Here is a 22,345-nt window from a genome sequence, read left to right on the forward strand (position 1 = left end):
GGTGAAAGCACCAGTGTGTGGCTTCTGCCTAATGATCCTAAGGCCAGCTCTTTCCATGCTCTCCCAGTATTACTACAGCATCAAAGATATCAGCATTGGAGGGCGCTGCGTCTGCCATGGCCATGCGGACATCTGTGATGCCAAGGACCCTACTGACCCCTATAGGTAAGACTTTCAAAATTCCATAATTCCGCTGTTTGTGTCGAGACATTAAAACTGACTGTGCTAGGAAGGAAGGAAGGAAGGATGGCGTCTGCGATTAAGGAACTGGATTGGGAGCCAAGAGACCTGTATTCCAATATCACTTCTGTCACAAATGTCCTGAGATGACCTTGTACCACGGATCAGTCACCGTGCGATATGCCAGTAGCTTTCTTGTTCTCCTGTGTGATAGGATAGTGGTTCTGCAATTGCATACAGCTGAGTCATTCAAAAGAGAGAGATTATTAGTGGACCCACATCCCTTAGCTAAACTCCACTGTCTGGTTTTCAAAAGGTTTGATTCTGTAGACACCTGAGAAGGCTTCTGTGGACCCACCGCCACAGGGAAATTTCTGCTACTTGGAGACAAGCCAGGGTGTTGGATCTCTCAGTGATGTCCCCTAGGCAGCGGTTCTCAAACTTTTGTATTGGTGACCCCTTTCACACAGCAAGCCTCTGAGTGCAACCCCCCACCCCATACATTCAAATACATTTTAAAATATTTAACACTATTATAAATGCTGGAGGTGAAGCAGGATTTGGGGCTGGAGGCTGACAGCTTGGGATAACCTCACAACCCCCAGTTTGAGAATCCCTGCCCTAGAGCTGTGGATTTTTGTTCTACAAATCAAACTTTGCACAAACCGTTTTTGTGGGATGCATATGAGGAGGCTAGGGAGAAGCCTTTGTTAAACATTCTCAGCCTTACATTTTAGGGCTTTAATTCAGGAAAAAACATAAGCACATACTTAACTTTAACTTAACAAGTGCTTTCCTGAATTGGGTCCTAGAGATGGCACAGGAGAACATCTCTTGTCCAGATTGTTTGACACACTGGTGGGATAAGAGGCTGTCTTCAGAGAAAGCACTCATATAGCTATCTCCATAATCTGTGGGAAGTTAGCTTGAAGCAACAGTTCTGTCCTCTGCCCTCTTACTCGTCTTTAAAGAGGGGGGTGGGAAAACATTCTGCAGTGGCGATGCTAAAATCTTGCCAACCCATCTGTTTTTGTGGTTGGTTCATTTTATTTTATTTTTTTTGTACTCAACCCAAAAATGATCTCTCTCCTGTGTCTCTTTTGCACAGCTGTCTATTGTCTAGTTGGGTATAACAAACCATTTACCTCATTACAGAAGAAGGCAAAAGTACAAGATTAAAAACTTAAAAAAACCCCAAATCCAAAAAAAACCCCAACCCAATCCTCATGTTGGCAGGTTACTTATGTGTAGAAATAGGACAACTAAAATAAATCCTTGACACCTGATGTTTAGACATAAGCATCAGAGATTCACTTAGTTAGGTTGCAACAGACAAAACATCATTTGGATCCAAATTGTAGGTGGAAGGCAAAGCTCTCCAGTTTTGCGGGGAATATGTAAGGTCCTCGTTCCTTGTTTAAACAAAACATTCCATTGTCAAAGGGGGGAAAAAACCCAAACTATAAAGCAAGGCCTCGAAGTGCAAATCGAGTAATGAACGTGTGTGGGCTAGCAGGGGGAGGAGTTGGAGACTATTGCTTTAGTTTAAAGAAAAACCTTCACTAAACTGAGAGTAAGAAACATGCCCCTATAAGAATGGGCAACTTCCGTGGGCGAAGTCCGGTTCCCGGCAGACTGAGGTGCGTTGCGCAAACCAGTGTCACCACTGTGGGCACCCCAGTTTAGCAGCCTTAGCAGAGTGGCTGAGGACTGAACTGTCCCTCACTTCTAGCACTGATCTCTCCCCGTTAGGCTCAGAGCACTTTGCTGGGGTCATGTAGGTAGCTGAGCAGACACAGTGCTGAGGCCTTCATTATATCTTGGAAGTTGCGTGGCCCCCATTGCTATAATAGGCACGTGCTAAACAGCTTTTCATACATTTATCCTCACAACACGCCGGTGAGGTGGGGATTGTGCTGATGGGAAACTGAGGGACGGGGAGACCAAAGGTCTTTCCCAAGCTCACGCAGGAAACTTGTGGTCAAATAAAATAAATTAATGGAGATATCCTATTCTCCTAGAACTGGAAGGGACCTTGAAAGGTCATCGAGTCCAGCCCCCTGCCTTCACTAGCAGGACCAAGTACCGATTTTGCCCCAGGTCCCTAAGTGGCCCCCTCAAGGATTGAACTCACAACCCTGGGTTTAGCAGGCCAATGCTCAAACCCTGGGAATTGACTCCCATGTCTCTGCAGTTCCAGACCAGGGCCTTATCCACGAGACCATCCTTCCATTCAGGATCATTGCCAAGCATCTTTCATGAGTGGAAAATGCGCTAAGAGCCCAGTGCCAACTCTTTGACGCACACTGAGAAATGCTTGACTCCGTATTTGTCTCATAAAATGAGTGGGACTGCTCCTGGGAGTGAGGGGCTCACTGCCTGGCCACACTCATAGGGAGCACTGGCTAGGCTGATTTTTTTATTTTAATAATAAAATTGATATAAAGGCGTAACTGACCAGACTTTACAAACGAGCAGGAACTGCAAAGCTGTTACGTTTCTGGCCTGCAGGACCCTCCAGCTAGAAACTCCACAGAGTTTCTGATAACCATGAAAGCATTGAGTCTTAGCCATCTGTTTGCAGCCTGTGTTGCTTTCATGAATGGGCTGGGTAGATTCAGCTGGACCTGATGAAGCTTGAGTTTCTTTCTCATACGGATCATGTAATGTTTTTGGATCTTGTAAAGTGAAATTCCAGCAGGTCCCAGCCAAGGTTAAAATCCGCTAAGAATTAAAACAAAGGAGGTATTGAAAAGCAAGTCTGCGTTGGGGTACTCATCTCTCTCCTAACTAATAGTTCAGTAAAGATGTGAACTGGATAATTTCTTAATTTCGTTTGAAAACTAGGTGTTGCTAGACATATTTATTGTCTTCTCTCAGTGCTGCAGAATAAAGCAGATGCACCAGTGCAGAGTGGTTACTTAGCATAGAGCGACCTTGGTCTGTGTGACTATATAGCTGGGGATGCTCATAAAATGAGGGGAGGACAGTCCTGTTGGATCCTGGCCAAACACCAGCTCTGTTCATTATTATATTCTCGTTTCCAGAATCCCCACTTTGGTTTCATTTGGATGCATTTGTTGTCTTCGCTCCTTGTCCCAAACGGCTGGGTAGCGTTGCAGCACGCTGTTTAAACAGCTGCCACATTTCACCCCAGAGTTGGCTGCTCTTGCCTAGTGCGGAAAGTGTTTCCTAGTTGTGTTGTTTGTATAGTCGGCGAGTAACATCTGCAAGGCCCTTTGGGATATGTCTGGACAACAGACTGTGTAAACGTAAGAACGCAAAATGGAACCACTGGAAACTGATAGCAAACCAGACAATATAAAGGCGGCACTGGAAGTGCGGTGGGAGAGGCAGCCAGCTGTAATTCAGCAGTAATTCTAGCATGGTTTAGCTACCAGGGAGGAAGACATGGTCAGAACTGCAACCGCAAAGAAGAGATGGGAAGCGAGCTCCTTTTTCTTGCCTTGCCTCAGCTCCATGGGAGTTGAGTTGGGTAGTTGGAGAGAAATGGGGTTAATTTGAATTTTCAGTGGAGGAATACTCCCATTTTTCAAAGGCTTTGACAGCAGCAGTTTGTAGCCTCCCAGCAGAGCAGGTTTGCAGAGATAATTAGGCCCAATGATGCAACGTCTCTGTGGCATGAAGACATGGAGCTGGTGCATTGAGATACCCAGCTTGACATTGCATGAGGGGAGGGTGGTGAGGCTGTCAGCAGATGCAGCTGTGGGCTTTGAGCCCGACGGGGTTATCGTGTCATCTACGGCAGCTGTCGGGGCCTCATCGTTCCCTCATAAATCTGTGTGTAACCCTCCTGGCTGGGAAGCGCGGCGTATCTGACACCACGTGTCCTACATCTTCAAATGCCAGGGCTTTGACAGCAGCAAGACAAGAAGATACAAATGGAGGGAAGTCTGGAATTTTCTTTTGTTCTGGCTGAATTAAAATCCTGATGGTATCTCAGCATTTACTGTGCTGAACGTCGGGAGGCAGCTGTCCGGACAGGTTGTATTGATTTCCCAACTGGTTGGAATATCCAAAAGTCTTGTGAAAACCACTTTCCGATGAGGATCCCTCTGGCATCTATCGGACTCGTAAATCTCCCGCATGAAATCCGAGACCTTTCCGCTTAGTTAGGAGAACTGTTCCCTGCTCCCATTAGACTCCTGACCATCTTGTGTTCTGAGGGGGGTGGAATCAAGGCACACTTCGATTACAAACCCTCTGGGGCAGGGATTGTCCTTTGTTCTGCATTTGTACAGCACCCAGCACAGTGGCGTCTGGTCTGTGACTGAGGGTTCAAAGCATCACCACAATACAAATAATCATAGAAATATAGGTCTGGAAGGGACTTCAGGAGGTTATCTAGTTCCTCCCGTCATGCTGAGACAGGATTAAATATACCTGGATTCAGTATAGTAAATGGTAAGTGTCAGTTTCCTCCAGATAAGACGGCAATATAAAGTCATATTGTTAGGATGTGGCATTTTGTTGGCTTTTGCCAGCTGTTGGGCAGAAAGGCAGTTTGTGATTGAAATGCAAGCCGTCAGTTTTCAAGACGGTTTGGAGGGAAGAATTGTGCACGTCTGTCAGTCTGCAGAAATCCTGTTTAGACTGAGTTTGCTAGGTGGGACAGACTAGTGGTTTTAGCACAAGGCATGATGGGAAGTGTTTGTTCTGGAAAGATTCAGCAGAGACACGGGTGCGTCTGGGGAGCTGTAGGTGAAGATTAAGACGCTGTATGTGGGAAGCCCATATCACCCATGCCTGCACACAGTGCATCACGCAAAACAGGGGTGGTAGGGCCTGGTCCAGCTTCCACTGAAATCACTGCGGGAGTTGAGTGGGAATCGGATCAGGCTCTAAGTCTCTTAGCTTGATAGTTAGCAAGTGTTTCAACCCCTTGTAAGGCGGCTGTTCCGTTTGTGCCATTTGGCGGCTGCTGCTGCCAGAATGCTCACTTGCTCTTCAGTTTTCTTCCTGTTCCCATCTCGCTCCCCTCCGATGTGAACATGGGCCTGTCTTGGCTGCTAATGCCCCCCCTTTCCCAGTGGGCATGTTTGGGGCCTTGGCTCCACCATACCTGCCACTGGGCTTGTCCCTAGTGCGCGCACACATGCTTGCGCGGCCCCCAGAAATTCAAAAGTGAAGTTGGGTTAAAGAGTTTGGCAAAGCTCCCAGGTGTGATGAAGCATGTCTCCGACGCCAATCGCCAGTCTATACATGGGAGTAGATGACGTTTATCTAGCTTACGTGGGTTTTCGTCAAAGTCCCAAGATGCAGGGACAGCAGCTGCCTCCTCACAAATTGGCATGGTACAAATGTCTGAGCAGCGTGTTTTTCACAGGGCTTGGATTTAGTGCGTATGGAGTGTGGGAGGGTGAAGGTACAGTTCCCTTGATTCCCAAGGGTTCTGATCCTGCCCTTATTGAAGTCAATGGCAAAACTCCCAGTTGGCTTCCGTGGGATCGAGCTGAAGCCCAAGGGCTCGAAGCAAATGGAATGACACTGCGTTAGGGAAGTGCCTCTGGCTAAGGGTAACTTTCTCCTTCCACGTGCTGGAATGCGGCGGGGTCAGAAATAGTCCCTTCACCTGACAGAAGACAGGAGAGAAAAGATAAGCATCTCTGGGGCTCTGATGTGCTTCGGAGTGGGCCAGGCCCACAGACAAAGAATCCCAGGCAGGGATTCCCCGCTAACACGCAGATACCAGGCCAAGATCAGAGAGCAGCTGCTCATTTACAATGGCAGATAGTCGTGTTGAAATGACTTCAGCAGGACCCCGAGTATTGTCTGTATCTGTCTGATAAGAGCAACTGTTTCCTTTCGGGTCCCTGCCCCCTGTCACGGATGCCCAAGCATTGGAGTGTGTGCGTTTGTGTGTGGGGGGAGGGATGAGGGGACAGTGAGCCATCGGAAGGGTGTCCCATCTGCTGCTCCTATAGGATAGCCAGCAACATTCATTAGTCTTTTGGAGACCTGGTCAGTCAGAAAACGATTGTGCCAGGGGATGAATTGTATCAGTGTTGCTACTCTCGGGATGTTCTGAAGGATAGTTTGTTCTGTCCTAGGCTGATTTCAGAAGAGAGGTCACCATTGTGTGGTGGCAGCTTTGTTCGGGCGGAGCATAGGTTCCTTCAGTTGGCTGGCTCTCCCTTGGCACCCCCCGGGTCAGCAGAGTTCCCTGCAGCAATCAGGGCTCTTGACCGTTTTAATTACCTGGGCTCCAGCCAAATCTAGATGCCCCCGTACTGAGGGTTTCAGACTGCATCCTGCCATAGCTGCAGGCTCAGTCTCCCCTTTGGTAATGTCACTCCCAGGGGAAAGGCTGCGGTTTTATATCACGGCAGAACAACCAGGAAATGCGTGTGTGATGGGAGCACTCCCTCTCCTCCTCTGTATATTCTTGATCAATGAAGTATGTAAATATTGTAACTCAAGCCCATTGGTCCATAATTCATTAGCAGATTATAGTCTGCCTGAGGTGCTGCTGAGCTGCAGTGACAAGTGAAAGCTTTGACAGCCTTAAACAGCAGAGCTAAATAGATATCTAGGTCTTACTCTGAAATGTGTGTTTTATGGGCAAGGGACCCCATCTTGGCTGACCCGGGAGTTGAACTAGGGACGTGTAGATCTGTAGGCGCAATTCTCTACAGCTTAAACTAAAGAACCGGGCTCTGTGGCTGGGGCTATAGCAGACTTTGAGCACAGAGAAGGATGCTATATACCCACCCACCCACCAGCAGGTTATGCAAGTTCTTTCACACAGGGATCACGTTTTCCTTGTGTGTGTTTTGAATAGCTCCTACCACAATGGGAAGCTTGGGGCCTCTAGGTGCTACCTGAATACATGAAAACATGATTTGTTACTTTTAAGCAAGTCATAGGCGATGGCCAGAAGGTTTGGAGTTTTGGGCTTGGTTCATTGTGGAAAAGCACCAAAAAGTTGGGGAATTTATCTGATCTCGCTCCTGAGTCTGCAAACGGTCATAAGAGCAGGCTTCCTGGTGAGATTTCCAGCACTTATTTCTGCAAGGCAGGCTGCAAAAACATCCAGAACACTTGGAATTTCAGCCCTCCCACTTCTGATCATGTGGAACATGGGAGAGAAATAGAATGGTAAGTGACAGGGTGCTGGGGCACTACCAGTACACAAGGAGTTAACCTCAGCTCAGTTTTTGGCTCCCCTTGTACATGTGCTTAGGGATCACCGGACACTCGGGAGAAGGCAGCCTTTGAGAACGTCAGGCTCCAACATCCAGGGTCTTGGGACAGGGTTGAATTCCAAGCTGGGGACTCTTCTTATGTTGCTTGCTTGTTATAGACATGATTCCTCAAGGAAAAGACCTTCTTGACTTAGCTGTATTTTTTTCTGCTAAGTCACCCTGCCATAATAATAATACCTAGCTTGTATAGCAGTTTTAATCAGTAGGTCACAAAGTGCTTTACAAATGGAAGCACATTATCCCCATTTTACAGGTGGGGAAACTGAGGCACAGAGATGGGACGGGACCTGCCCAAGATGGGCCAGCAGGCCAGGCTAGGAATAGAACTCTGGTCTCCTGAGTTTCAGTCAGTGGTATATCCAGTAAGTCAAACTGCCTTACTTAGGCAAACTTCTTCAGCTCTCCTCCGAAAGGTTTTGCTTGTGTTTTGGCCAAAGTTTCAAGTAATTTCTTACTATATCTGAATGGGTTCACTTGTCCCATATGACCATCCCAACCTGGACTTCTGTGATATTCACGTATGTTAATCAGGCATCTTAAAAATATGGATAGGCAAGGCAACAGCACAGCTCTAGTAGCCCAGTGGAAGAATATGGCTGTATATCGGAATCTGATTTTTGTATCACTGCTTTGTTTGTTTCCAGTGTATTTAGAAATTATACTTATTGTTAAACACACAGCTTTGAATGGAAGAGCTTTGCGGGAGTGAGAGGTGGGAGTAGCAGACATGCCCTGAGGGGAACTGAGTAATTGTACAGATAAAAGCTAGAACACACCGTATTACCATCAGTCTAAAACAACAGAAAGCATTTTTGTTGGACGGCTATAATATTCTGTTAAGTGGAAGTTTCTGCAGTGATGTCACTGCAGAATGAGTTACCGCTGCGGTGCAGTGGGACAAGATTCCTCACTTGACTAGTGAGAATTCTTGCCTGGCGCCTCCTGGGCTGCCTGTCTAGTCAGTGCAAAGCTACTTACACTAGCTACTAAAACCAGGAAATGCATCGTCCGTCAGCCTTGAAGACTGAAAGATGCTGCTTTCATTTCAGGCTGCTCACCCAGTATGTGTACCTTTCTTCTTATGATGCACGTGTCTCCCCCACTCCTGACTTTATGCTTTATTTTTTGTCATTTTGCCCCTTATGCTCTGGGGGACATGTTTCCACTTCCCAGGCATCAAAAAACCTCACCCAGGCCAATTTCAGATCCCTCTGTTAATTCTTTAACTCAGCCTTCCAGCACTGCATCCCTGTCATACGCGCTGTCTGCTCCCTGCTGCCGTATTTCACCTCAGTCATTTGTAGACATGGGTGGGAAAGGGGCTGTTTTGTGAACAAATTGCGATTTTTTTCAATTTATTTAAATATTTGGAAATTTCTGGTGTTTTATTTTTTTTTTATTGAAAAAATGTTTGTGTTTTGTTTCTCTTCCCTTCTTTCTCTCCTCCCCACTCCCCCCTCCTCTGCTCCAGGGCAAAATGGGTGGGGAGGGAAGGAAATGAGAGAGAAAAATGTGATGGTGGTGGGAGTGTTTTGTATTTGTCCAGAAATCAGTAAATTTAAAATACACACAAACTTTTGTTTTTGAAAAAGCCCTTTTTTTTTTGTTTTTTGAAAAGCTGTCTGGAATGAAAAGTGTTGATCATTTGTATTGTACCTGTCTAAATTGCAAGTTCCTCCAGGCAGGGACCTAGTCCTGTGTGTTTGCAGAGAGCCCTGGGCATCAATAGCCTGGCATAAATGACCTATTCTCACTTGTCCTCCCAAACCCGAACGCTTGCACAAAGCAGCATCTGTGCCCTGATCTGTGAATGCTGCCTGAAGAGAAGCTCCCCCACTGGGTGTTTGAACCAGCTCCTTTTGTGCTGTTACTTCTAGGGCTGGTCAGGGATTCTTCTAGAATGAATAAAACGTTTTCTCAAAATTGAAATTTTCTGTGGGAAATTTTCAGTTTTGCAAAAAATTTCATTTTCCACTGGGAAAATCGAAATGATGGCTGCCTGGAAGGCTCTTGTCGGTTTCACTTTCTGTCTGAAGGATGTTGGCAGATGCTGAACACCCTGGCTCTTTGCCTTCCTGCCTGTCCCCCAGCTCTGGGGCCAGAGATGCAGAGAGCCCAGGCTGCTCTGTGGGTCTCCCAAAGTGGAATTGTTCTTGAAATCGCTTCCCAGTAAAATGTTTGTGATTTTAACATTTTATCACAGTTCAAGACTTTTCACATTGTTGGGGGAAAAAATGTTTTTTTTTCCTGGGAAGGGATTTCTGTTTTCTGGCCAGCTCTCGTTATTTCCCCAGCCAAGTCCTGGCGTCAGTGGATTCCTCGGCGTTCAGTGACCTGGCTTCGAAGTTACTCTGCTCACTCACCTTTCATTTTCCAGGCTGCAGTGCGATTGTCAACACAACACCTGTGGCGGCTCATGTGATCGTTGCTGCCCGGGCTTCAACCAGTTACCCTGGAAACCAGCTACAACTGACAGCGCTAATGAATGCCAACGTAGGTTGTTGTGGGCTGGGTTTTTCCCTTTTTTGTTTTTCTCTAGCTGTTTAGGTGGTTGGAAAACATGGAATGAACAAACTCCACTGCCCCCACAAGTGGGAAGCTTTGCGGTCGGCCCCAAAGCTCTGCCATAGAATCCCATTCCTAAAGCTTCGTGCTTGAGGAAGGAATCCATAGCAAAGTCCCTCTTGAGGAAGGAATCCATAGCAAAGTCCCTCTTGGAGCCCCTGATGGGGCCTTGCATTAAATCTCCCTCTACAGGCATTATGGGCAGTCTCTCTTTTGGTCCTTGGTGAGAATTCAGTGCTCCTGTAAATGGCGGGATTGTCAGCATTGGAAGGTAAAGTCCTTTATCTGTAGAACATCTAGCATGATCAGGGGAGCTACTAACGATCCTTACACTGCTCCACCAATGAACCGCAATCCTGACCTGGAAGGATCCCCTGTAGAGGGGTTAGACTGCATTTCTTCTGGGGTGACTGGCAGCAAAGCTGTTGATTGTAGTGTTGTTTTTGTGACTTGTTCCCCTTTCCACTGGGGACTGGACTGAGATCACTGAGCCATTTCAGACAAGCCCCTGGGTGGTAACAACTTTTGCTCCCTGCAGACCCTGATTGGGACTTGAATCGGTGATTTAGAAGTGAAAGCGGCCATAATTCCGTTGAAAGGCTGTCCTATACCATTGCCGGGTTTTACAATCTCAGTACCAGTCCTTCAAACCATCCTATGGGCACCCTGCATTTTAGTACCAGACTTAGTGAACGTAACTAGAAGTATAGGAAGAGGGGCAGTCTGTGTTGTGGATTATTCTGTTTTGTGAAGGCTTCTACAATGATATCCGCTTAATCTGTACTGAGTGCTAATTCTGGTCCCCTTCCTGCCTCTGTCCTAAACTTTGTACAATAAACCTGATTGCTCAGTCCTGCTCTGAAGATAAATTGCATTCAGATCTACTTACATCTTTATTTGGATAGCCAGAACCCTCCAGTAGATGCCAACACTGGAATTCATGCTGGGCTGGGAAAGTGAAGCATGAAGCTCAGTTAAATCACATGATCTCATAAATGTAGGGACTCTGCAGTGGGCTGTTGGATCTTGCTCCCATGGATTTTAAAAAAACAACAACCCCCCCAACACTCTCTCACCATGTGTTTGGACTTCACGGCTCAGCCCCTCTCTGATTGGATAACATTGAGAACTGGCCTGCATGTACGCTCCAAACCACTTTGGAGGCCCCAAAGTTTGGATAACTTTTCTTTCTCCCCTCCCACCATGCTCGGGCTCGCCTTTTTTCATTTTGTGCCTTGATGCTTTCTGGTTGCAGAAAATGCCAAAGCCCTGCTAGAATGCCTGTTCTCCCTAGGCGTCCAGCCTTGATTTGCAGACTGGAGACATCTGAAAGCTTGAGTGATTAACTGATCCTTCAGCCCCTTTTGCACTTCATCCCTCATTTAAATGTAACCCCCATGCAATACAGACTTATTCAGTCCCTCTCAACCCTTCATCAGGGAGTTGAAATACATCAGTTAATTGTTTAATTGGAGAATGGTGATCAATAACCCAGAGGAACATACCTGCTGAGCTCCTGTCTCTTTATACTTTCAGCTTGCAATTGCAATGGTCATGCCTACGACTGCTACTATGATCCAGAGGTCGATCGCCACAAGGCCAGCAAAAATTATGACGACCAGTATAAAGGGGGAGGTGTCTGCATAGAATGTCAGGTACGCCCGGGGGGAGGGAATTTCACGTTGTTGTTGTAACATGATGGACTGTCAGGTGTCCTGTTTCCTGTGGCTGCATTGTTAGCCTGAATTGTAGTTCTGCATTGCGGGCAACAAGCAAATCAGGAGCTCTCATGTTTTCTATTAGTTTCCCAGGAAATCTGGGCTCTTGGCATCAGGGTAAAGGCGCATGCATCAGTGGCAGGAGTGGTGGAGTAGTTCATGGGCACCTGTCTGTTAGCGTAACCTTGGAAATGCATGGCTAAGGGTGGGATTTGCATACGCCCTGGGCATCGGCCTTACTCCACTTCCATTGAACTCAATGGGAGTTTGACCACTGACTTCAAATGGGAGCAGAATTAGGCCAATTCTAGTGCTTTTGAAAAATCCCATCCCAATTTACAGGGCCCAAATACTATCACTTGTCTGTCACTGCTTAAGCATCGGTGCCGTGCTGCTCTCCCTACTCTCTCAGCACCTAACTAAAGTCTTGCCATGGTGAAGCAAAAGCCCTTTGACTTGTTAGTTTCATAGCAAGTACCATATAGTGGCATAGTACCATATAGTGGCATGGGACCTGTGTAGTGCACGACTAGCCGTGCTTTTACGAAGTGGGTTACTTCTGTCTTCCTGAATGCAAGGCAACTGGGAAACTTTGCTAACAAACCCTGAAGCCAAAATATAGAGCTAAAACCCAGACTAGGTTTGGTGGAGGATTCACAAGGACTGAGTTTCAACCCAACATGAGTGGACTTTTGAGCAATCTTTGTTCTTTCCTTTATTTACTTTCTTAATGTTACCCTGTCATGAAGCTACCTGGTACTACAGTCTGGTAGATGACCACGTTTTCCTTCCTGATGGGCAGAGTAACTGATGCCCTCCTATTCAACTGTTTTTCAGCATCATACAACTGGCATCAACTGTGAGAGGTGCATCCCTGGATACTATAAATCCCCTGACCATTCGATAGACTCACCCTACATTTGTTACCGTGAGTATGGGCTGCCCTGCAGGCTAGAGACGCAGCTTCTAGACTTTCATTTAACAGCTGGAGGAGAGCAGCCCACGCTGTCGAACGGTGGGGTGTTTGGTGCTGTGGATCATCAGGGGCTGATTGTCCAGCCAGCCTTAAAAAGTGCATGGCCATCTGTCTTGCATGCACAAACAGCCATTGGCTTGTGCAGAAGGAGTGTGTGTCTGTTGTTGCAATCAGCTGTGGATGCATGTTCAAAGGCCTGAAAGGGGTGGAAATGTGGCCCCATCTGACCCAGTAGGGGATGACTTTCCAAAGCAGGAGATGCTCACGCACATCTCTATGGGAAACCCAGATCATTCTGGCAGTCTTGGTGGGTTTAGTTCTGCCACCTCGTTTGGTGGCTTTTGCCATGTTCACCAGAGTCTGCCCTAGCTGTAATGTAGCCAGAATTGCCACCCTCTCGGAAGCAAGATTGTGAGGGGCAGAGCCCAGCTTTTTGCAGCCTCCCGTCAGATCCTGCAATGCAGCAGCAACAGCTCCGCCAAGCTTGAACCATTTTAAAGAGACAGACATACCTTTTATTTTTGAAAGGGACTGCACAGTATGTATCTAAAATTTTCTGGCTATGCTGCTAGCCTGGCTGTTGCAATTAGAAATCTCTTGTGTGAACACAGATTGGGAAATGAGGGTCTCTCTCTCTCTCAGTAAAGGGAGCTCCCAGTGACTGCTCTCTCCCTGCAGGTTGTAACTGTGACTCGGAGTTCACCGATGGCACCTGTGAGGACCTCACTGGTCGCTGTTACTGCAAGCCAAATTACACCGGGGAGCTCTGCAGTGCATGTGCAGAGGGATACAGAGACTTCCCACACTGCTATCGTAAGTGCCATGTTCGCATGGGAGGGCTGTCAATGGGGACGTGTGGGAACTAAAACTCCTCAGCTCCTGGTTCGTCAGAAACAAGAAGGATTGAAACCCTGTTTGTGCAAAGAGGCTGCCAGGGAGCCTAAAATTAGAGCTGCCAACTTTGCAGACAGTGCGTGGGCATCACACCTCTCTCCCTGTGCTGTTGTCAGCAAGCAGCACATTGTTCTCATATCAGCGGCACCTGAAATTGCAGACCAACCCACACCTTGCTTTGGCAGGGAAGCTGGGGATTAGTGGGCAGTGGAGTCCTTGGGCTAAATCCTGGATCTTCAGCCCTCATTCTTCAAGTTGGGAAGAAGGTGACGTTTCGGGATCCAGAAGGAATGTTGATCACGTGTTGATGATTTGTTTTTAAGTCGCTTCGGTTTTGGGCCAGTCCCAGTGTGGGGCTCGAACTGAGCACAGAAGTAATGTTTGCAATGGTTCTTTTTCCCCACAGCTGTTCCAGCTTTCTCTCACAATGATACTGGAGAACAGGTGCTTCCGGCTGCACAGATAATAAGTAAGCCCTGCAGTTTTCCTTATCTCTTTTTGAGTTCATTCCATATATTGCAATTTATAATTATTATTATTAGTGTTCGTTATCATTGTAACACGTAGGCCCCAGCTGAGACCAGGGTCCCTCTCTGGTAGGTCCTGAAGAGTCGTGTTGTCTCAAAGAGTTTACAGTTGCAATTGGCACGGCAAAGGGAGGGAGAAGGGAAATAATATGATTCCTATCTTACAGGCGGGGGAATAGAGGCACAGAGCGGTTTTGGGCTTCATGCAAGAGTCTCTGGGGGAAGTTCTGTGGGCCGTGTTATGCAGGAGGTCAGATCAGACGGTCATAATGGTCCACTCTGGCCTTAAAATCTATGATTGCGGGACCTGTCCAAGGTCACAGGGAATCTGTGGCAGGGCTGGAAACTGAGCCCGGTGCTCCTCATGCCTTAGCCACAAGACCATCCCTTTCCTACATCTGCGCATACTAATTTTCCTAGGCATCAGGGGAGCTTCTAAACCCTCTGTGCCAACACCTTCCACTGCTGCAAATCTGCCTTGTGGGGCATGTGCCTCTAGTCTGAATGCGACCACGGTAGTTTAATGCTTGGCAGCAAACTTTGTAAAATCACTCACTGTCTCTCTTGCATCTGCGCTTGTATCCTGTCCCTTCCTCTCCCTCCAGCCTCTCTCTGGTAGAATTCTAACCCCTCAAGCTCATGACTCATCTCCCCCGTCTTTTTGGGACTCTCTGCTTTTCCCACAGACTTCTCCATTGTTTCACGTTTACTCCAGATAACCTTTTTCTTCCCTCTGATATTTTAATCTCTGTTGTTTTCCAGGCAGGTTTTTCTTTGCTGAGCTGGAATCTCTCTTTCCCTCTGGTTCCCACCCCTTCCCCACTTCTGCCTCCCTCTCCTCATCTCTTCTCTTGCCCCACCCCCTTTTCCTGGACCAGGGAGACCAAGGTACCAGGAGACTGAGCTCTGCTGGGTTAGCGCTCTCGTGCATCCCAGCTCTGTGGAACTCTGAAGTGCTGTTCAGCCTCGGGGTAACCAGAGTACACCGTGTAACTGGGGGGATGCTGCTGTGAGCCAGCCATTGAAACCTGATGGAGCAGCTGCCTTGATTATCTGAAGGTTTAGGTTTCAGAGTAGCAGCCGTGTTAGTCTATATCCGCAGAAAGAACAGGAGTACTTGTGGCACCTTAGAGACTAACAAATTTATTAGAGCATAAGCTTTCGTGGGCTACAGCCCACTTCTTCAGATACATAGAATGGAATATATAGTAAGAAGATACACCTCTACCCCAATATAATGCGACCCGATATAACACGAATTCGGATATAACGTGGTAAAGCAGCGCTCCGGGGGGGCGGGGCTGCACACTCCGGTGGATCAAAGCAAGTTCGATATAACGCGGTTTCATCTATAATGCGGTAAGATTTTTTGGCTCCCGAGGACAGCATTATATCGGGGTAGAGGTCTATATATACATACAGAGAATATGAAAAGGTGGAAGTTGCTATACCAACTCTAAGAGGCTAATTAATTAAGATGAGCTATTATCAGCAGGAGAAAAAAAACTTTTGTAGTGATAATCAAGATGGCCCATTTCAGACAGTTGACAAGAAGGTGTTAGGCTACTTAACATGGGGAAATAGATTCAATTTGTGTAATGACCCAGCCACTCTCAGGCTCTATTCAAGCCCAAGTTAATGGTATCTAGTTTGCAAATTAATTCCAGTTCAGCAGTTTCTCGTTGGAATCTGTTTTTGAAGCTTTTCTGTTGCAAAATTGCCACCTTTACGTCTGTTACTGAATGACCAGAGAGGTTGAAGTGTTCTCCTACTGGTTTTTGAATGTTCTGATTCCTGATGTGAGATTTGTGTCCATTTATTCTTTTGCGTAGAGACTGTCCAGTTTGGCCAATGTACATGGCAGAGGGGCATTGCTGGCACATGATGGCATAAATCACATTGGTAGATGTTCAGGTGAACGAGCCCCTGATGGCATGGCTGATGTAATTTGGGCAATGGCGCTGTCCTATAATGAATCATCACAGTATCCTGTGAACAAAGCCTCATCCCCATTTACAGAAGGCATTCTAGCCAGAGCGCCTGCTGAGACACAGAGAGAGAGGAACTGACAGAGAGTCACTGGCAGAACTGGGGTTTGAATCTAGGAGTTTCTGGCTTCCTGTGCTTTGCCCACCGGCCCAGGCTGTCAGCTGGTGGAGATTTGTTAAGTGCCTTCTGTTGTTCCTGTCGTCCTCTTTGCAGACTGCGATTGCAACGCCGCCGGGACGGAAGGGAATGCCTGCCGCAAAGACTCTCAAAGGGGAATGTGTGTGTGCAAACCCAACTTCCAGGGAGCTCAGTGCGATCGATGTGCTCCTGGGCACTACGGAGCCGGCTGTCAGCGTGAGTGACCTGGGCCTATCACGCCGGTTTTCTTGATGTTCTTGCAAACGCCTCTGGCGGCTGTTCTGAACTGCGCTGCTAGAAACACGTGCCCCTCTCCCTGCTGGGAAAGGAGAATTCCTCCGTCCTGCTTCAAGTAACACATTCCCATGACTTTTGCTGAGATTTGCTAGAACAGCCCTGACCCAGCTGGATTCCCTTGGCCTTGCTGGGGAACTCTGCAGGAATTCCCCATCAGTTCAACAGTGGGCTCAGACGCTCCAGCAGTACAGTGCATTACGACCATTCCCACACGGTTTCTTCAACTGCTGTATGGATGAGGGGTCACTTTGGGTTACATTCCTCCCTCATCCTCCCCCATTCAAATGTCAGTTTATTTTATATCTTCTTCTCCTGCATCCTGAGAGGCATTGGGGCTGCTCGGGGTTTAACACTGTTAGCAAAGGCCTGTGGCGTCGACACCTAGTGAGCTCCCAGGACTGAAATCCTGGTGGGGAGCGGAGCCTTTTAGTTGTAATTCTCGCACAGATGAGACTTTTATTATTCTGGCCCCATCTTGGGAGATGAGTCGAATGCAGTCCCAAGGGCAGCCCTGCTCATCCAGCAGGCCGGTATACAGGACGTGGGTTCAGCCTGCACAGGGCTCCCTCATCTCTGTCTGAGCCTCTGAGAAAGCACCTTGATCTCTCCCCTCCCCTGAAACTCCTGAGCCTTTTCTTTCCATCCTCCAACCACCGATTGCCAGCCTCTTCCAGCTCCATGGGGGTCCTTCCACATGCTCCCCCCATCCCTGACCTTTCTGCTTCCGCCCAGGCTGATGGGTTGTTAATGAGGAGGCAGGACGCCTGAGGGAGCACAGGCAGGCTGGGGAGGAAAAGTAGCTAAAGGCCTGGGCTTCCTTTCACTGCCGTGAGGAGACACTTCTTGCTGATTCATAAAGGGGCCGAGAGCTTTAAGCCCAAGGACGGTGAATCTGGGGGCTTATTGCAGTGCTGTGCCCACCAGCCATCCTGCAGAACTCCTCCTCGGCCTTCGGGGAACAGACAGGCGTTTCAGCTACAGATTCTAATAAAACAGAGCTTTGGCTCCATGGCTTCACTGCCCTCCTCCCCCCCCCCCCCCCCAATCCCTGACCTCCGCCCCCCACCCAGCAAAGTGCCCCAGAATACAAACACCCCCCTGCCCCCCCAAAATCTGCATTTGTCTCATGAAATCTCGGCTTGCTAGCCCAAAGAGTTTGAATCTGAGTAGCCTCTAATAAGAGGCCTGGTGCTGTGTTGGGATTAGCCAGGGCTGTGAAACCGCAAAGGTGCCTCCTGATTCCCCCAGTGCTTCAGGGACTAGCAGTTCATGGGGGGCCCTTTGTTCTTTTCCAGCATGCCAGTGTTCAGGCTCTGGCCAGTATGATGGCACCTGCGACAGCGAGACCGGCCAGTGCCTGTGCCGAACTGGATTCGAAGGGTATTCGTGTAACCAGTGTGCACCCGGCTACTTCAGCTACCCTCTCTGCCAATGTGCGTAACTCCTCTTCCTTCTCAGATGTGTGTGTGTGTGTGTGTGGGTTGGGGGTGGGGTGGGATTCCCTGCTGTGGAGAGAGGGGGATGTTTACCCTCTGGACTTAGTATTACTTATTTGTGTTGTGGCAGAAAGCACATTATACGTGACTGCAATTGCAGGACACCCCCCCCCCCCCTTCACAGCCTCCTTAGAGCAAATCACTTCTGTCTAGTCACTTACTGTTAGTTATTGTTTGTATTCTCAGAGCACCTAGGAGCCCAGTCATAGCCCGGGACCCTGTTGTACTAGGCACTGTGCAGACGCAGAACAAAAAAAAACCAATCCCTGCCCCGAGGAGCTTACAGTCTAGGTATATGACAGGACCAGTAGGTGGATACAGACAAACGGGGGAGAACAAGGAAATTGAGGCAGTATTAGTCAGCGTGGTAGGCAATCATCTCAGCCCACCAGCGGCCTAACCCGCGTAGGTATCGCAGCACAGGAGAGTTTTCAGGAGGGTTTTGAAGAAGGAAAATGTATTAGTTGTGCGGCAGTTCGTTGAGCTCCTCGCATGGCTTGGGCAGCCGGGTGAAAATGTAACAAATGGGCAATGGATACATCAGGGGCCAACTGGGAGGTGGGAGTTGACATCTCACTAGGCTGTGCGAGATGGTAGGTAGGGTGGGGATAGGCATGAAGGGCCTTGAAAGTGAAGAGAAACGGTTTGTTTGATGTGATGGCAAAAAGGGAGCTAGTGGAGGGATGCAAACACTCGGTATTCAAGCACCGAGCCGTACACCCAACACTCATCTTGGGCACTTAGTGCCAACATTCTCACTCTGGCTTAAACATTTCCTCCCTGTTGTACCTTAAGCTTTGCCCCGTGCTCTGGGTGACGTAGCTCCAGACCCCTTCCCCACTGGCTTTTCTCTGCTTTGCAGTGTGCGGGTGCAGTGCCGTGGGGACGCTGCCAGGAGGCTGTGACTCAGGCGGGAGATGTTTCTGTAGGCCTGAGTTTGATGGGCCTCGCTGTGATCAGTGCAGCATGGGATATCATTCCTACCCTCGTTGCCAAGGTATGGTGGAAACAGTGGCTCGTGGGAGCTGGGAGGAGATGCAGATGGGATTGAGTGTCAGCAGATGACAAAGAACTAGTGATTTTGAGTGCCTCGGTTTTTGGGTACTCGACTCGAGACCCCTTAGTGGGACCTGACTTACAGGAAGTGCTGAGCTCCCATCCTCTGAAAGTCACGACCCTTTTGAGGTGCTGTAAATTGGGCACCCAGAATCACTAGTCACTTTTAAAATCTTGGCCCAAACCCCCTTGATTTACATTATAAATAGTGCAGACTAGATCTGGACGTCATTAATGGTGTCAGTGTTTGGAACACAAAGCTGTCATTGTCAGTCTTTCTTGATGGAACTCCTGTTCTGATGATGTTTTCCAGCATATGTTTTTGTATTTACACATTAACCTCCTGAACTTCTTCCTGTTGGTGAGCTTTGAATGGGCTGTAAAATCTTGGAGACTTTTTTCCTGGTTTGGCCAAGACTTCAGGGAGAAGTATCCCATGGTACTGTGATGTTTTTTTAAAAGGGAATTTAGTTCTGGGGAACAGTCCCGAAGAGATCCCTTGGAACTGAACGACGCGTCCGCACAGATAGCGCTAGTACAAGGTTTAAACTTTTGCCCTGCACCATCTGTCAATCTCCGACTCTGTTCCAAAAGGATCACTTCTGTGGGTGGTCAGCCTCCAGGTCCCACCGTAGATGCTGGCAAACGGGGCCAAATACATTTAAACTGCAGTGAATTTTGTGTGTGTTTGTGAAGTGGGGATTTGTCCACTGAGAACTGTCACTCAGTTCAGCTGGATCACTGAATAGCCATCCAGTGGGAATGCTTTGGGTTGCTACAAATCTGGGCTGGATTGACAGAACTAGTGATGCAAAGAGATGAAAAGACTCGGGTCTGATTATTTGTCTCTGTGCTCGCTAGTCCTCCTTCTCAAACTTCTCTTTTTATTCGTGCACCCTTCTTTTGCAGCTTGCTCCTGTGATCCCCGGGGCTCGGTGGATAACAACTGTAGCCCAGCTGGTCAGTGCCGGTGCCATTCTAACTACGCCGGGCACACCTGTAGCCAGTGTGCACCAGGCTTCTATGGGTACCCCAGCTGCACACGTGAGTAACCCTTCACATGGAAGATTTTGCTTACGGTCTTGCAGAGTAGAAGCAGTGTGTTCCAGACAGGACTGATACACGCTGCTACTTGCTTTGCATTGCTTTGCCTTTACCTCACCCTGTTCTCTCCTCTCCCCAGGGCCCAGCTTTATACTAGAATTCAGACTGGGTCTTTATTACAGGAGGAGTCAGTTTTTATTACTTACTCTTCTTCCCCTGTTGGAATAAATACATTATCCCACAAAAGCGTTTTCTCTTGCAGGTTGTGTCAATCGCTAATGCTAATGCAAAGGCCATGGAGTCTGCCCCATAGAGTTCATTGGTAATTGGTAATTACAGGGGCCCAGGTCTGCCCATTCTGGTGTCTCAACCCCCAGATACATGGAATGTTTTACGAACGGACCTGCAAAGTACAATTCAGGAGCTGAATTTCCAAGGGACATACCAAAATCCAGAGTTAGAGCCCTATTCCCCCCCCAAACCGGCGCAGACTGAAGGAGAATGCACACTGAATTATTCCAGTTTGTTCCAGTGTTTGGCCATCTCTAGTCAAGTAGCTTATTAAAGTCACATGTTTTGAGCTGTGCCGTGCTTTCAGAATGAAACGCCAAACTGTATGTTCAGATTTCACTCAAACCCAAAGATTTAAGGTGGGATTCGCAAATATATATCACTCCACCTGGGCCGGGTTTCAGGTGCGGAGGGGGGATTTCTGGCCTCAAGTGGAAGCTGTGTAAAGCTCAGAGGTTTTGCATAATTTTGAGGTAAAGCCACCATTTCGGCTGAGTTCCCTGAGCAAAACTCCAGGGTGCAAACCCCATCAGAATCAAAACGCAGGGCCATTCTGACAGAGCTAGTCTGATCGTTCTCATGGCTCTAGCGCATCAAAGCTGTTCTTAGCTGCTGACAATGAATGCTGGAAAACCGAGAACCCACCAGCCCAGTTGAGGGGAAACAGGCCTCCCTGGGGATTGTACTGAACCCCTCGCCAGCTTCAGACAGGCCAGGAAACGGCCGGCTTGTAAAGGGTTTATAAAATGCGATGAAGATCTTCTTTTTAATTGCTCTGAAGGCCCATCTGCAAAATGTTAATACTTGTTTTTATCCCTTAGCCAGAAGGTTCAGTTGCAGCAAGTTTTAAATGCACACCTCCCAGTAACACCCTGCTCTCTGGATTCCCAGCTGTGACATCACTCGGCTAGATCCTCTTCCAGGATCAGAATGCCCCCTGTGGGTACGTCTACACTGCGATAAAAGACCCATGGCATGGCCGTGGCTAGCCTGGGTCAGCTGACTCGGGCTTGGGCTGCGGGGCTATAAAATTGCAGTGTAGGCGGTCAGAGCCTGACTGTCTACCCTGCAATTTTTAACCCTCCTGCCTGAGCCCCATGAGCCTGAGTCAGCTGACCTGGGCTCTGAGGCAGTCCCATGGGCTTTTTATTGCAGTGTAGATGTACCCAGAAAGTCCAGTGCTGCTGCCTGTACTCACAGTGAGTAGCCCCTTACTGTGTGTGTGAGCCCACTGTATCTCACTCTGCTCTGTGACACCAGCCTAAATCCGCAGGAAGTCTGCTGAAGCCAGTGGGGCTACAGTCATGGAAAAGGGGTGAGAATTAAATGAGAATCAGGCCTGTTAATTTCACGTAACTCCCCCATCCAACCCTGATTTTCAGTGGGGCTGCTTGCATGGGGCCCCATCCAAAGCCAATTGGAGTCTTTCCATTGACTTCAAAGGGCTTTGGATCAAGCGCATAGGGCGGTGCTGCTCATGTGAATCATGCCCCTGCATCAGTGCAGGTGGCTGCAGTGCAGTGTGTATTATTAACAATCCCCGTCATGCCCTGGGCAGAATCTCCCGCTCTGCCCCAGTCAGACTGGAAAGCCAGATGTACACTTGTGCCTCCCAGCAAGAATTTACCGCTCATTAAAAAATGTTCTGTGATACAATTTCCCTGAAGCAACAAAACAGCAGCATCGCGCCTTTTGCACGCTGCTAAATGTAGAAGCCTGGGTAGCGGCCAGCTGGCTTAGCATTCACAGCAAAAAGTGATGCCGGCACTATGCCTTTGAAGAGGCTGGAGGCTTGGATCAAATTGTGTCTCCCGGGTGCAGCAGCCACTTATTTTTTCATCTAAAGAAATAGGTGAAGTGCAAACGGGATTTAAAAAATAGACGAACCGAGAGAGGGCAGGAAGCCAGAGCTTTAAAATCCTCCATTGTTTTTCCAGTACTAAGAATG

At 48.1% G+C, this 22,345-nt stretch overlaps 1 protein-coding gene across 1 annotated transcript in view; it reads left to right on the forward strand.

Annotated features, from left to right (window-relative positions):
* The window catches only part of LAMA5 (laminin subunit alpha 5), a 164,485-nt gene that overhangs the window by 80,781 nt on the left and 61,359 nt on the right, over nucleotides 1–22,345 (forward strand). The window contains 10 exon segments of the mRNA XM_065414983.1: nucleotides 68–165; nucleotides 9,784–9,899; nucleotides 11,508–11,626; nucleotides 12,527–12,617; nucleotides 13,344–13,478; nucleotides 13,966–14,028; nucleotides 16,289–16,429; nucleotides 17,806–17,943; nucleotides 18,869–19,003; nucleotides 19,972–20,106. Coding sequence (XP_065271055.1) covers nucleotides 68–165; nucleotides 9,784–9,899; nucleotides 11,508–11,626; nucleotides 12,527–12,617; nucleotides 13,344–13,478; nucleotides 13,966–14,028; nucleotides 16,289–16,429; nucleotides 17,806–17,943; nucleotides 18,869–19,003; nucleotides 19,972–20,106 — 1,171 coding nt within the window.

The sequence above is a fragment of the Emys orbicularis genome, chromosome 12 (genome assembly GCF_028017835.1).
Source record: "Emys orbicularis isolate rEmyOrb1 chromosome 12, rEmyOrb1.hap1, whole genome shotgun sequence".
Classification (NCBI taxonomy): Eukaryota; Metazoa; Chordata; order Testudines; family Emydidae; genus Emys; species Emys orbicularis.